The sequence below is a fragment of the Diabrotica virgifera genome, chromosome 2 (genome assembly GCF_917563875.1).
Source record: "Diabrotica virgifera virgifera chromosome 2, PGI_DIABVI_V3a".
NCBI lineage: Eukaryota > Metazoa > Arthropoda > Insecta > Coleoptera > Chrysomelidae > Diabrotica > Diabrotica virgifera.
Window position 1 is genome coordinate 108,723,762 of NC_065444.1, and position 16,713 is coordinate 108,740,474.

The 16,713-nt window shown below is 30.7% G+C and overlaps 1 protein-coding gene across 1 annotated transcript in view; it reads right to left on the reverse strand.

Moving 5' to 3' along the window:
* Positions 1 to 16,713, reverse strand: part of LOC114324512 (uncharacterized) — a 92,643-nt gene that overhangs the window by 45,131 nt on the left and 30,799 nt on the right. Inside the window, exon 3 of the mRNA XM_050644819.1 lies at positions 3,675 to 3,742. Within this exon, the coding sequence (XP_050500776.1) occupies positions 3,675 to 3,742 (68 nt within the window). The remainder of the gene's footprint in view (positions 1 to 3,674; positions 3,743 to 16,713) is intronic.

The window sequence follows — 16,713 nt, forward strand, 5'->3', positions numbered from 1 at the left end:
TTTTAAAAAAAGGAAATTTTTCCAAAATTTTTGCAACATTTTTTTTTACTATAAAACCAAATTCTTTCAAAAATAAGCACTTCAAACCAGCCAAACTTACAGATCATATATATATATATATATATATATATATATATATATATATATATATATATATATATATATATATATATATATATATATATATATATATATATATATATATATATATAAATAATATGCATGCATTTAAAGTAAATGGTAATAGGGGAGTGCATATAGATTTTCACTTCGGAAAAAATCAAACAAGATAGAACTTTTTGTAATTTCATTAAGAAATGTTTAATAAACAACCTATCAAAAAGTTCTACTCGAGAAGTGGGTGCTTCATTTTTTATTAAACAAATGAACTACGAATTTTGATGTTTTTTTCAATAACTCCGAAAATATAAATTTTAGAACAAAACTTGACTCGACCATTGAAAAATTCAGAAAATTCTACAAAAAAAACCTTATATAAAGAATTTTCTAAAATTAAATCTGTATCTTCTATATTTTTTTATTTATAACGCTAAAGTCACCCTTCTCACAAACATTGGCGCACTGTAAACTAGCGTACGGCGAAGTGCACGATTGAGTTATTTTAATGTAATTCTTTAACTAATGGATCAAATGAAATTTTACAAATTGAACCTAAAAGAAGAATAATTAAGCTATCTTATGGTTATAATAAATAGAAATAAAATGTATGGGCATAAGTACGGTTGGGGCGGAAATTGACCCTGACATGAATTTTGTTTAAAAATGTGTAACTAATACAATTTTTCTTATAAAACCCTCAATTTTGCACAACTTACCTTTCAAGCATCGTACTAAATGATGCTTAATTCAAAAAAAATCTCAAAAATTTAATTCAAATGATATGACGTCTTAAAAAATGTAATTTTTGAAATCTTCGTAGTTTTATAGAGTTAAGACCATTTTAAGACGGTATTACTCAAGTTTGAATAGATCTATTACAGTTTTATAAGTGCTTTTTTAAAGCTAGGATATAATCTTTAAAATGCACTAAATTATTTTACTTTAGAAATGAAATAGACTATTTCTTTATGAGAAAATTAAGAAAGATAACAAAAATGTAATACAAAAACCGAAAATTACCAGCTAAAAAAATGTTTACTTATATAAAGTGATCAAAACTTTTTTCTGGAAAACTTACCTAAAATATATTTAATAATAAACTTCAACAATAATAAATGTTCAGCAAAAAAATTTTTTTTATCTCTTATACAGTATGTCTGCGTAACTTGGAACCTATTGATAACTTTTTTACTATCAGTTTTACGAAAAAAAGTTATTCTTTATAAAATACTCTGCATCATATATAATCTAAGATGCAATTATCAAATATCAAATTTAATGAATTTTATACGAGGTATGTCAAAAAATATGAATTTCACTCAAGAGTAAAGTATCGTTAAATTTCACAATATGGAAAATTGTTATTAAGAAAAGTTGTTTGGAATTAAAAAAATTGTTTTAGTGTTCAATTACATCCTTCTAATTAAAATATTGTGAATAATAAAGGCACTTAACTCTTAAGAAAAATTCATATTTTTTACATACCTCGTATAAAATTAAAAAAGTTTAATATCTGATAGTTGTATCTTAGATTTTAGACCAGGGAGAGCATTTTATGAAGAATAACTTTTTTTCGTAAAAGTGATAATAAAATAGTTATCATAATTGTAATAAAATGATGATGAGTATCCGTAATTTGAGAAAAAATTGAAAAAATTTTTTAGATTAGAATAATGTAATTGTATATTTAAACATAATTTTTAATTTCAAACAAATTTTCATAATAGCATTTTTTGATCTTTTGATTTGAAATATAAAGGTACTTTACTCTTTAACGAAATTCATATTTTTGACATAACTCGTGTACAATTGATACAATTTGATATCTGATGGTTGAGTTTTAGATTTTTGACTATCCAGAGCATTTTATGAAGAATAACTTTTTTTCGTAAAATTTATAATAAAAAAGTTTTCCATGTGGTTCCTAGCTACGCAGACATACTGTATAAGAGCTTCTGTATAAGAATTTTCAAATTGCAATGCCATATTCGGATTCAGTATAATCAAAAATAAAATAGAAACATATTTGATCAAAGTAAAATGATGAATTTAACGCTATATTTAAAATTATTAATACAAAACAATTGTTATTGTTTAAACAATTAATAAACAATCAGCGGACAAATCCGCGAGTAGAACGTTTTACTTTAACATGTATATAAACTAACAAAAAAAGTTTTAGAAAAATATAAGCTTGTTTGATTTTTTCCGAAACAATGCATGTTTTCGTTCTAATTGCACTCCCCTATAAAGCGGTAACGATTAATTTTATTAAGGGTGCTAAATAGAGGGGGATTCTCAAGATTTTTTTTACAAAAAAAAGGGTCCACTTTTTTTTTCAGCGTAACTCGTTTATTTTTCATGCGAGAAACTTTTGTAAAAAAAAATTAAAGATTTTTCGGTGATTTAACGTTGAAATATTCGATTTGGAATTAGACACAAAAGAACGTATTTTTCATGAGCTACAACTTTGCTTTTACTCGGTTTATAGACTTAACTGATACACAATTCTTTCGGTTTTTTATAAGCTATACTTTTGCTAATCATATTGCTATGCTCACAGATACTTTTGCTAAGAATATTTTTTTCGATAAAATATTTACTTTTTGAGTTATTTGCGAAAAACCGACTGAAAACGTAGTTTTGTTGTCGAAAAATAAACATTTTCAATCGCAAATAACTCGAAAAGTATTGACTTACATAAAAAACTAGAACGAAAGTTGCTTATAATAAGTCAATTTATCGATTTCCGGGCTTATTTTAAACACGCGATTTTTCACCCCCGAGACTGTCACTTCCCAAGTAAAAGCAACCAACGGCACAAATTCAACTATGACGCGGAGGGTAAGTAAAACCTAAATCCAAATGTTTGTGCAATTCGGAGTTGCCCCTGAAAATTACACGCCAAAACGGTCATTTACTGGGCTATAACTCACATAATATAAACGTAGTGATTCTGCAAACGTACGTAGCAAATTACTTATTCTTTAGAAAAGCGGAATGTAAGGAAAATAAAATAAATTATTAGATTAAAAATAATTCTATTAAACTTTATAAATATTTCTAATAACTTTAAACTCGATATTTTAAAATAGTTAAGGGCGTAGGCGCAAAATTTCGGCTTTTTAAATGAATTTTTTTTAATTATGAAAAACTAATAAATATTTTTGAAAAATTTAAACACCGAATGAAAGATTACATTATTACCGAGGTCTGAAAGTCCCTTAGAATAAACAAAAAAGTTTCTTTTGAATGATATTTGAAATTAAAAATTACACTAAATTTTCTCTTTTTTTTTCACTCCTGTAACTTATTAAAAATAAACATTATAGAAAATTTCAGGGACATTTCATTCAGGGAATTTTTCAAAAATACCATTAGTTTTCTCAGGATTCGAAAAAAATGAATGCATATAAATAGCATTGGAGCCGAAAGGTTGCGCCTATCCCCTTAATCAAAGACTATTTACCATACAATCTTTTATTAGTTTTCTCAGGATTCGAAAAAAAATGAATGCATTTAAAAAACATTGAAGCTGAAAATGTTATACTTACTTTCTTTATATTGTAAAACACTTGGATGTTTCGGATGTATAACCATGCATCGATAGCAGTCCTCAGATCTAGAATAAATCAGATATTTAATTAGTACCTATAAATATTAGTTCAGTAAATAATGGAAAAACACTGAAATTACGTCTATATTATACAGGGTGTTTGGTAAAGAATGGGCCATAACTTAACCTTAGATTCCGGAGCTTAAAATAGGTCGATTTAAGCTAACTTACCTAAGTAGAAAGTTGATAATAACTGAAATACAGGGTGTCAAAATTAAAGTTTTATTTTATTTATTCTTAAATGTTTCCTGACAGGCATGAGCTAACAACATGAAATTTGGTAAGCGGGGATTTTTGGGATGAAAAAACTAATTTCGCCACCAAAAATGATGTATTATCGTTTTTATCAGAGAGCGCCACATACATCGTTCAGCGCTAATTTAATACGTTCAATTTCTTTTATCCTCACTCTACATACTTTTTGAATCAAAATTTTTATTCTCTTAATATTTTTACTTAACCCTCCGTTAGTCGCTATCGGTGTCACACACCGACGACAGAATTATTCATTCGGGATTTACAAAATAACTGGTTTTTTCTATCGTCACTTTCTGTACCTCTTCCTATCAACTAACCTCGTGTTAGTATACATTCTTACCTACTTGGGTACAGTTGTGCGAGTTTTATAGCTATTTTCGGTGCAAGACTCCGTAGCGACTAACGGTGGGGTTATTACTTTATTGGTATAACTTGCAGTTCAGGTAAAGATTTAGCATCTCATTATTGCATTTTATCGGTAAGTTTTGGTCAAATCTTATTTATAGATGTCCTTTGAAGCCAAACAAAAACGTTTGTTGGAATTATTGGAAATAGCGAATATTTTTATATTACAAATAACAATATGTATATTGTTATACTAGGGTTATTCATTTTATATCTGTTGTTTTTCAATAAAACATTTTCAAAAATATTTTTCAGTCATTCCTATACACAATATAAAATATTTGTATGACTTTTATAGCAATAACTATTTTTTTAAATTGTCGGTCTCTGACACCGTAGCGACTCTTGATGCTCCGTTTATCCTAGCGACTAACGGAGGGTTAAAAAAGATATACTACATTCATCTCGCTAAACTCAACCGTTTTCGAAATAAACGGATTTTAAATCTGCCATGCAACATAATTTTTTGCATAATATCATTGTAGTTACACCCGAAAAATAAACTTAAAACCACAATAATTGTGAAGTTCTCATATTTATGTTATTGCATCGCAAATTCTATTTCCAAGAAATTTGCGATGCATTTTTGGAAATTATTATATTATGGGTTTATTTTTCGGGTATAACTTCAATGATATTATGCAAACATTTATGTTGCATCGCAGATTTAAAATGCGTTTATTTCGAAAAGGGTTAAGTTTAGCGAGATGAATGTAGTATATATTTTTTAAGTAAAAATATTAAGAAAATAAAAATTTTTATTCAAAAAGTTTGTAGAGTGGGGGATAACAAAAATGAACGTATTAAATGAGTGCTGAAAGACGTATGTGGCGCTCTTTGGGTAATACATCATTTTTGGTGGCGAATTTCGACGAATTTACATCGTAATACCAGTGACGTCATCCATTTGGGGTGACGACATAATCGTTGATTTTTTTCAATGAGATTAGGGGTCGTGTGCTAGCTCATTTGAAAGCTTATTTATTCAATTCTCTATTCAGTAATAGCAACATTAACGTAATTATGTATACAGGGTGTCCAAACACATTTTTTTAAATTAATTAATTGACTCAAAAATTACAATGTATATAATTTATGTAGTTCAAAATATATTTTACTGCTGTCAGAAAACAGAAATAAAATGTTTGACAAATAATAATAATTGCGATAGCAGCAAAATGCATTTTGAATTAAAATTAAATACAGGGTGCGCCAAACCTTTGGTCTTCTTTGATTACGGCTAAACTATGAGATATACAAAAAAATGTTTAGAACAAAACTAATGTGTATCAAAGAGGTCTATAATTTAAAATTATTTTCAATTATACAGGGTGAGTCAGAACGACGGTATGAACCAAAGTTGTATTTTTTTAAATGGAACACCCTGTATATTAAATCATTTTTGAATATATTATTTAAAAATATGAAAAATTTCGAAACATGCTAGGTACATACAACCTTATACCAAAAAAAAGGTTGTAATATTTGATAAATAAAATAACTCTCCTGTCGATTAGTAAAAAGTTTATTAAACAATTAGCCTGAGAAAACTGAAAATATTAATTAAAACATGTGTAACATTTGTGTAACGGAACTTCCAATAATGAACATAACCTTAAAACTTAATTCTTCTTTTTCTTTATATCTTGAATATTACATTAGTTCGGGAGCTTACATTAACACTCCCACTTATTCAAGATTTGACAACAAATGCTAAAACAAAGACCTAACACATTAACAAATACAAAGTTTAAATTGACAAATTTAACTTATTCAATAAATTGTTAAAAACTGTCTTTGACAATGCTTTAGTGAACAAGTCCGCTAACTGATTACTTGTATTGACATAGCTTACACATATGTTCTTGTTTTCACACTCATCTCGAACAAAGTGAACCTTAATATCAATATGCTTTGTTCTGCTATGAAATTGTTGTGCCTGTGTTAGCTTAATGGCAGATTGATTATCAACAAAGATGTTGACAGGTGAGACATCAATTCCAATCTCCTTTAAAAAATTTCTAAGCCATAAAGCTTCTCTAACACCAAAAGCCAAGGACACATATTCGGCCTCTGTCGTTGATTGTGCCACTACGTTCTGTTTTTGACTCTTCCAGGTAATAGGACCATTGCCTAGTATAAATACATATCCACTAGTAGATTTTCTTGTATCCAGACAGCCAGCATAGTCTGCATCAGTGTAGCCTATTACCTTGATTTGTGTAGTTTTTCTGTACACAATTTTATAATGAGCAGTATATTTCAGATATCTAAAAATTCGTTTTACTGCTTTCCAATGTTCATCACTCCAAGCATTAAAGAATCTGCTTACCTGATTAACTGCAAATGTAATATCTGGGCGACTGGTGGTTGCTAGAAATATTAGTGAACCAACAGCCTCACGATATGGCAAAGATTTATTACAATTTAAAATATTTCCTTTAGACAAAGGTACACTAGGCTCTGCAGGAATCTTTAATGGGTTAGCATTAGTCATATTAAATTTAACAAGAAGTTTTTCTATATAATTATGTTGATGAATAGCAATTGTACCTGCACTAAGATCTTGTTCAATCTCAAGTCCAACAAAATGTAATTTATTATTTAAATTTACAGTTATTTTAAATATTTGCTTTAAAGATTCTAGAAGTTCATTAATAGCACTTTCTGATTTTGACATGACAAGTCCATCATCAACATAAATTGCTAAATAAGTTTCAGAATTTGCAAAATTACCAACAAAAACACATTGATCACTTTTTAATTGTCTAAAGTCAAATTTATTAAGAAAAGATACAAACTTCTGGTTCCAGCATCGTGGTGATTGCTTAAGTCCATATAAGCTTTTATTCAATTTACACACTAAGTTGTGTGACTTCTTACTTTCAAAACCAGTTGGCTGCTTCATATACACACACTCTGGTAGATCACCATACAGGAATGCAGTCTGTACATCAAAGTTAGCAAGTCTAAGATCCTTTTCCACTGCTAACGATAACAAAATCCGCACTGAGTCATACCGCACAACCGGCGCGAAAGTGTCTTCATAGTCTATCCCACGTTCTTGCATAAAACCGCGTGCAACCAGACGTGCTTTATAACGAACAGGATTACCATCTGAGTCAGTCTTAACACGATAAACCCACTTATTGTCTATCACTTTTGCACCATCAGGCAATTTTACTAAGTCCCATGTGTTATTAAACTTGAGGGCATCTATTTCTTCTTCCATTGCTTGTTGCCACTTGCTAGAGTCCTCACACTTTCTTGCACTTTCATAACTTATGGGTTCAAGTATGTCACAGTAGTTTGCTACACCATAATAGTCCGGCTTAGACAGTGTATTTCTGTTACGTAGCTGTCTATCATTAACATGATCATCATTCGCATCATAGAACAGATTACAATCAAAATCCTCATCATCATGATCTGTTGCTTGAGACCTACTACCTTGTGACATGTCTAAACTCTCTTCATTGTCACTTTCTTGAATATCGTACATATCATCATAGTCTCTTTCTTCATTATCATCTAGGAGTTCAAATTTTAATCTAAAGTTTTCCTTCTTATTTTTAATTGTTTCGTTTTCATCAAAATTTACATTGCAGCTCACTTCAATTCTTCTCTTCTCACAATCCCACAGTCTATAATTTGATGAATATCCATCATATCCAACGAACAATAATTTTCTTGATTTTGAATCAAACTTCTTACGAAACTGTGATGGTATCAACATGTAAGCTGTACTGCCAAAAACTCTGATGTGCTTTAGATCTGGTTTTCGCCCAAACCATTTTTCATATGGAGTCATGTTTTGTACTTGACTTGAAGCCGTTCGATTAAGAACATATACAGCAGTATTTACAGCTTCGGTCCACAATTCTTGTGACACATTTTTGTTGATAAGCATAGTCCTCGCACTTTCAACAATTGTCCTTAACTGCCTCTCACTGCGGCCATTTTGTTGAGGTGTATAAGGAGCTGAACATTCATGTAATATACCATTCTTCCTGATAAAATCCTGAAAGTCACTATTGATATATTCTCCTTTACCTTGGTCGCTTCTTAAAACCTTAATCTTATTGCCAGTTTGTTTTTCAATCAGTATTTTAAAATCTTTAAACTTGTTGAGAACATCTGACTTGTGCTTTAGAAAATAAACACTGCAGTAACCGCTACAATCATCTTTAAATAAAACAAAATATTTTGATCCACTTGGAGAAGAAATGTTTACTGGCCCGCATACATCCGTGTGAATAAATTCACCTGGTTTGTCTGATCTGCTTCTTGTAAGACTTTTATGGGATTTTCTTGACTGCTTCCCATACTGGCATGTCTCACAGAAAAATTCTTCTTTGTCGTCAACTCTCATGTTGTCTACCAAATTAGCTGTTTTCTTAATTGTGGTGAAGTTGATATGCCCTAGGCGATCATGCCATAACTTTATTGATGTTTTGCAAGCTAAATTACATTCTGCAATAGGCTTAACTCTAAATTGCATGACCCACAGATTATCTCTACGTACTCCAACACATGAAATGTTTCCATTTGGCTCTAGAAATTGACACCTGTTTTTATGAGAATGATAGGTAAAGTTTTTATCTGTCATAGCTCCCACTGAAAATAAGCTGTGACTAAGTTCAGGAATGTATAGGACATTATTTATAGTACGATCATACCACTCACCTTCTACAAATGCCTGTATCTCAATAACACCCTTACCTTCTGCAGGAATCAGCTTGTCGTTTGCTATTCTAACAAACGTAGGTTCGGATAGAGATTCTAATTTTGAAAACAACAATTTTTCACCAGTCATGTGTAGGCTTGCTCCTGAGTCACATATCCACTCACTTTTATTTGCGCTGGAGGTTGACAAGTACATGGAAGAAATATCGCATATATAAGCTGAACTTTGATTACTTTCTGATGACTTATTTTTATCTTGATTTTTAGAATCATGTATTCTCTTTCTACACTCTCTGACCCAGTGTCCCTTGCGTTTACAATAATTACAGGTGGTATTCTTCTTTAAGTCCTGTATATTTGTTTTCTTTTTACTGGTGACTTCCAGTTTACTTTGTAAAGCCTCTACTTGTAAAGCAAGACGGGATATTTCAGAGTCATCATTATTCATTCTAGTTTCTTCTTTAAGCAATCTTGCTGCTAAATTTTCAAACGTTTGCTGATTACTAGCTACAGAGTCCCAGGCTGTACGAAAGGCATTAAATCTAGGAGGTAAACTATTAATTACTTTGGAACAAACAGCACTATTACTAATAGTTTCTTTAACATCTTTTAACTGTCTAACTAATAGCTCAATTGTTGATATATGCTCTGCAACTTTTGCATTATCATGCATTTTATATTCATAAAATTTTTGCCATAGTAACTCTCTAGATATTTCTGTCTTTTGTTCATGTATTGTGATCAGTCTTGACCACATTTCAGAAGCATTTTCACAATTTATCAAATGTTGTATTTGATCTTGACATATAGTAGATAATAAAATTACCTGTGCCTTTGAATTTTTCTCATCCCATTCTTTCCATTCACTGCTAGTTTGGACTGCTGGTTCTGTAACTGTTCCATTCACAATTGAAAGCAGCTTCTCTGCTTTAAACAAAATGGTTACACTGAATTTCCATAGTTGAAAATTTGAGCCATCAAACTTGGTGATATTACCAGAATCAATTTTCACAGCTGAGGCCATTTTTGCACTTCACTAAATGTTTATTTTGTAATTGTACGACTTGAACGTAGCACAAAATAAACACGGGGGCCACTCACGACTTGAACGCGAAACAACTAATCTTTTTACCGGCGCGAAGAACAGGCTAGTTCTCAAATCTCACAATAACGTGTCTGGGCAGCCATAACCTGATAAATAAAATAACTCTCCTGTCGATTAGTAAAAAGTTTATTAAACAATTAGCCTGAGAAAACTGAAAATATTAATTAAAACATGTGTAACATTTGTGTAACGGAACTTCCAATAATGAACATAACCTTAAAACTTAATTCTTCTTTTTCTTTATATCTTGAATATTACATTAGTTCGGGAGCTTACATTAACAATATTTACTACAAAACGCAAAACTAATATACAGGGTGTCCCATTTAAAAAAAATGAGAAAATTTTGTATTTGCAAATAGTGATCACACTGTATATTTTATGGCTAAAAGTAAAAAATATTAAATTATTTAAAAATAACACTATATTTTAAAAACTTTGACCTATTACCTAAATTTTTATTTCCTTGGAAACATAATCCACAACCCTATAAATATTACCATTTTTCTCAATAAAAATGTAAATATTTCGAAAATTATTAACTTTAAGCCTATAAGACCTTACACAAATTTTTCATATTTTTAAATAATATATTCAAAAATGATTTAATATACAGGGTGTTCCATTTAAAAAAATACAACTTTGGTTCATACCGTCGTTCTGACTCACCCTGTATAATTGAAAATAATTTTAAATTATAGACTTCTTTGATACACATTAGTTTTGTTATAAACATTTTTTTGTATATCTCATAGTTTAGCCGTAATCAAAGAAGACCAGAGGTTTGGCGCACCCTGTATAACAGTCTGTATACCGGGTGGTGAATTGGAACACGGGCCATAGGAAACTCAATGTAAAATTCTAAACTGTTAAATTCCTGCTTCCCTAATTATTTTACAGCAAAAGTCATAAGAAACTATTTGTAGAGAATTGAAATCTGTATTGAAAACAACTGTTAATATTGTTCTACGAACAATAATTATTCAAAGTTTTGTAAAAATATAATACAATTTTCAGAGAAATACGCCAAAGTTACGCCACACACAGTGCAATAATGTGTATAAGATTGCATTCGGTGACAATGAATTTATTATATTAACAATTTGAACTGTCAATTTTTTTATTTATTTTATCATTTATTGTTTAAAACACAATAAAGTTGATCAGATACGCTCAGTTAAGGAGAAAGTATTAATAATAAAGATATTTTCTTCAGTCAATAGTGTGCTCACTGTCAGTTAAATAGTAACGTGTGGCCTAAGATGCCCACACATAAATACATTATATTTTTCAAAATTTTGGAATGTGTTTAAATCGTAGAACAATTGTAACTTCTGTTTTTAATACAGATTTCAATCCTCTACAAATAACTTCTCATGACTTTTGATGTAACATAATTAGGGAAGCAGGAATTCAACAGTTTAAAATTTTACATTGAGTTTCCTATGGCCCGTTTTCCGATTCACCACCCTGTATAGCAATTGATGGCTATTCAAAAATTAAAAATGACCTGTTTTAATATTCTTTAAGGTCGTCTGTTTCTGAAATAATGAATTAACTTCATAGATTTGAGTTTCAGTTTATTAATTTTTTAGTTAATTTTTGTTTTTAAATGCCGATTTGTTAATAATGTGCGAAAACGATGTCACCAGTTTTGACACGGTGACGTAATCGTTGATTTGTTTAAATTGAAATAGGGGGTATAGCCACGGTTATTAGACTTTATTACGGTTGTCTTGTCCGACGGTGGTGGGGAGACTTACATTTTTGACTTTACGTCACAAGAGTTTACATTCCCATATTTTTAAATTATTTTCGATCATTGAATGTGTGTTATTGTGTATATATGTGTATTATTTGTGTTATTATGAAATAATAAGACAAATAGTACACATTTTATCTTATACCGGGTGGTGAATCGTAAAAAGGGCCATAGGAAACTCAATGTAAAATTCTGAATTGTTGAATTCCTGCTTCCCTAATTATTATTCTACATCAGAAGTCATAAGAGAATACAGAGAATTAAAATCTGTATTAAAATCAAAAGTTAAAATTGTTCTACGGTTTAAATGCATTCCAAAATTTTGAAAAATATGATACATTTGCCACAATAGGTATGCGTGTAAAAGTAAGGCCACACGTTACTATTTAACTGACAGTGCTCACACCATTGACTGAATAAAAAAATCTTTATTATTAATTCTTTCTCCGCAACTGAGGGTATCTCATCAACTGTATTGTTTTTAAACAATAGATGATAAAATAAAAATATTGACAGTTCAAAAATGTGAACATTATTGCATTGTGTGTGGCCTAAGTTTGGGCTGAAAACTAAAATGTATTACAATTTTACACAATTTTGGAATATGTTTAATCACGTAGACCTATTTTAACAGTTATTTCCAATACAGATTTCAATCCTCTTCAAATAGTTTCTAATGCCTTTTGATGTAAAATAATTATTAGGGAAGCTGGAATTCAACAGTTCAGAATTTTACATTGAGTTAATGCAAAACTTTGACGCATGTCAAAATTCTTAATGTGTTTTAATTGTATTCATTTTTTTCGAATCCTGAGAAAACTAATAAATATTTTTGAAAAATTTAAACTCAGAATGAAAGACTACATTATTACCGAGGGCTGAAAGTCCCTGAAAACTTCTATAATGTTTATTTTAATAAGTTACAGGGCTGAAAATAAAAGGGAAGTGTGATATTTAATTTCAAATATTTCATTCAATAGAATCTGCTTGTTTATTCTAAGGGGCTTTCCGCCCTCGGTAATAATGTAATCTTGCATCCTGCGTTTAAATTTTTCTAAAATACTTGGGTTTTCTCAGGATTCGAAAAAAATCATATTACGATTCAAATGACAGTAAACCCTTAATGTTCATTGGTTAGTCGATTTAGGCAACCGTAGTAAGGTCTAAGAACCGTGGGGTATAGCAACCCCCGTTAGAAGTTTTAAGTTGCCATGATGTGAATCTAAATAAAATTTCAACATCCTATAAAATTATCAGTAGTAATTGCACAAGAGCTCTGAAATTATTGAATTTTTCCCGAGTGACACTTTGACAGGTTTAATTTCACGAGCCGAAGGCGAGTGAAATTATGTCAAAATGTCACGAGAGCAAAAATTCTATATTAATTTCAGAGGTCGAGTGCAATTTGTTGCGATTATTTCATGAATAAAACTGTTCAAAACCAAAATTTTATTGTAATTTATTTATGTAAGTACCATTAAACACACAGTTTTTATAAATATCTGACGATTGAAAGTCATCACTTTTATAATTTTTAAAACATTAATTGTCATTAATGTCACTGAATGTATTTTTTCGTAGCAACGAAGGGCATCTGACGTAATATACTTAACGACGGGAGATTATCAAAAATTATCGATTTAATTCAGATTTCTGTAGCTTTCTATTGGTCAGAATCTCCTATGAATGAAATAATCAGCATTAATGTAATATAATACGAATTTAATAACATTTAAAGGGTTTTCACCCACGTATATAATGGCTTTAAGTAGTTTTAAGTAAATATACCTTTTATAAAGGATTTTTTAAATAAAAGATTTTATTCAACTAAATGATTATGCCTGTATTTTAAAATAATATTTAGATATTTATTACCATACATTCACTCTGATATGACTTGAATTAGGTTACTAGAAGTCCGCATTCATATTTATATTAAAACGAGAAATATATCTCCGATTTGTTTGACGTGGTTCTACTACTGCATAGATACTTGGTTAAACAAATTGTGCAAGTTCAAAGGCAGCCGTGATTTAATATATTTTTTTGTGATAAAACCGCAGCCACCATTTCTGAATAAAAATCTCATCTGTATACCTCGCATATTCATTCGCGTATCCCTTATCATCTCATTTCTCGGTTATATCAGTACAACATTCTCATTGTTGGAATATGTGATGGAGTAGCTTTCAATAAGGGGTATTTCCCCTCATCTTGGCCCTTTTAGCCCAGTCCTTGAGGAGTTGGAAAAGGGGTAGAATATAAAGATAGATTAGTTTGGATGGAATATCGAATATATTCAAGAAGTTTTTTACTCAAGTTTCAACATTCATTTTAGGTTTTCGCCACTCTGTTATGCTTTATTTTTCCAACTTAAAAGCTCAGACAATAAATAATTTCGAATTTTATTTCCTGACTTATTAGACTTTTGATTCATAGATGGTGCTAGTAGCATCTTTGATAATTATTTTGATAATTACCCGGAAAGGATGAAAGGATTTGATTTCAGTTCAGTGCCTCTACCCAGGTGCTCCGATGAGGAAACGGTTATTCCGAAATACGTATAACCACATAGTAGAGGCTCTGTACTGTAATCAAATCTGCACCATCTTTTCTTTTCTTTTATTTTAGTTTATACCTTGTTCACCTTTGGTGGATATTAAAGGAAATAGTTTGCTAAAATTATTATCACGGTCAATGACAGTACGTGAAATGCAATTTAGATTTCCCTTGTCGAGTATTTCGCCACTCTGTTATGCTTTATTTTTCCAACTTAAAAAGCTCAGAGGATAAAAATAATTTCTAATTTTATTTCCTGACTTATTAGACTTTTCATTCTAGGTTTGTTTTACATTTGTAAATATTCTTCTTTTTCTTGTAATAGGACTATGTCCTGTTTCTTCTGTTACAGTCTCTGTTGCGATCCGGATCTCCAGCCCTCGTACCATCGTTTTTTGGGTCTTCCTATGGGTCGCTTGGTGTTGGGCTTCTGTGTCTTCGCCCATTGCGCGTTACGTTCAGGGTCCATCCGATCTACGTGGTCTCTCCACATGCGTTGTCGTGCTCTTGTCCATCTCACGTCTTGAACGTCTAGCTCTCTCAATGTGTCTTCGTTTCGTATTCTATCTCTGAGTGTAATACCTCTTGTGGTTTTCATCTCTGTTGTTCTCATTATTTGTTTGGTTTTTGTTGTCTCGGCCCTTGTCTCAGCTGCGTATGTCAGTACGGGTCTAACACATATGTCATATGAATGTGGACTTTGCTTTCGGTGCTCATAAATTTATTCCGCCAGATTATATCGCTATAGAGGAAGGAACAAGCCGAAAACAATAAGCAATTAATGGAAATGAGGCAAGAGAATCTGAACTTGAAAAGAGAAGTAAAGCAGCTACAGGAAAGAATCGAATACATAGAAAAATAGAGTAAGAAGAAAAATCTGATAATATCAGGATTAAAAATAGACACTAACGACGATAGAAACATAAAAGAAGGAATGGAAAAATTTTTAGTCAAAGAATTGCAAGTTAAAATGAAATTAAGGAACGCCACAAAGATTGGAGATAATCTCTGCGTTATAAAAACGTAAACAATGACTGAAAAAACGGAGATTATGAAAAAGAAGAGCAAGTTAAAAAATCACAACCACCGCATTTACATAAACAGTGACCTAACGATGAAAGAAAAAGAAATAAAGAAAGAAATAAGTGGAGGAAGAAGAATAAGAAATTTAGATGAAATATGTGAGAAATATAGAATCGAAATAATGGCCTTGCAAGATACCAAGCAACTGGGAAATGAGATAATAAAAGTTGGAAAAAGTATTCTTTTTAAAAGCGGCGGGCCAAATGGATACCTGGGGACGGGTTTTATGGTATCAGAGAGAATAAGCCGAGTAGTAACTGACTTTCAAGCAATATCAGAAAGACTGTGCTATTTAATAGCGCGGGAAATATAGAAAAATCAGCATAATTGGAAGTAAAATGGAAATGGATATGGAAAAAGACATGAAAATAAAAAATGAGTTTTATAAACAACTCGGGGAGCTAATTGGGAAAATACCAAAATATGATATTAAAATAATTGTGGGAGACATGAATGCGAAAGTAGGAAGAGAGGATATGCATATGAATATAACAGGGTGTAAAAGCCTACATAAAGAAAGTAATGACAATGGCAAAAAACTAATAGAATTTTCAATGGAACATAACCTTAAGATAGTAAGTACACAATTCGATCATAAAGATGTACATAAAATAACCTGTGAATCTCTCCTGATGGGAAAACCAGAAACCAAATAGACCATGTTCTAATTGAAAGAAAACACAACAGATCCGTGACTGATTGTAGAAGCTACAGAGGAGCAGATGCTGACAGTGATCATATATTGACGATAGTTAAACTGAAGCAAGAAATTCCCATACTACCTAGAAAAGGAAAACAACGGAAAAGTACCAATTAGAGCGCCTTCAAGATAAAGAGATAGCAAAAAGAATAGAGGAAAAAATAAACAAAAAATTGGGAAGAATCACAACGGAGAATGTAGAAGGGGAATGGCATATAATACAAACAGCCGTGATAGAAGCGACAGACTCCAAAAGAATTCTAGAGCAGAGGAACAACGCAAAAAATGGATAATATTAGAAACAACATAGAAAAAAGTAAAGAGCATTATAAAAACCAAAGAAGAGAAGCTAAACGATAATGCAGGCAAAAGAAGAGAGAATTTTTGGAAAAACAACTAGAAATAATAGAAGAAAACTA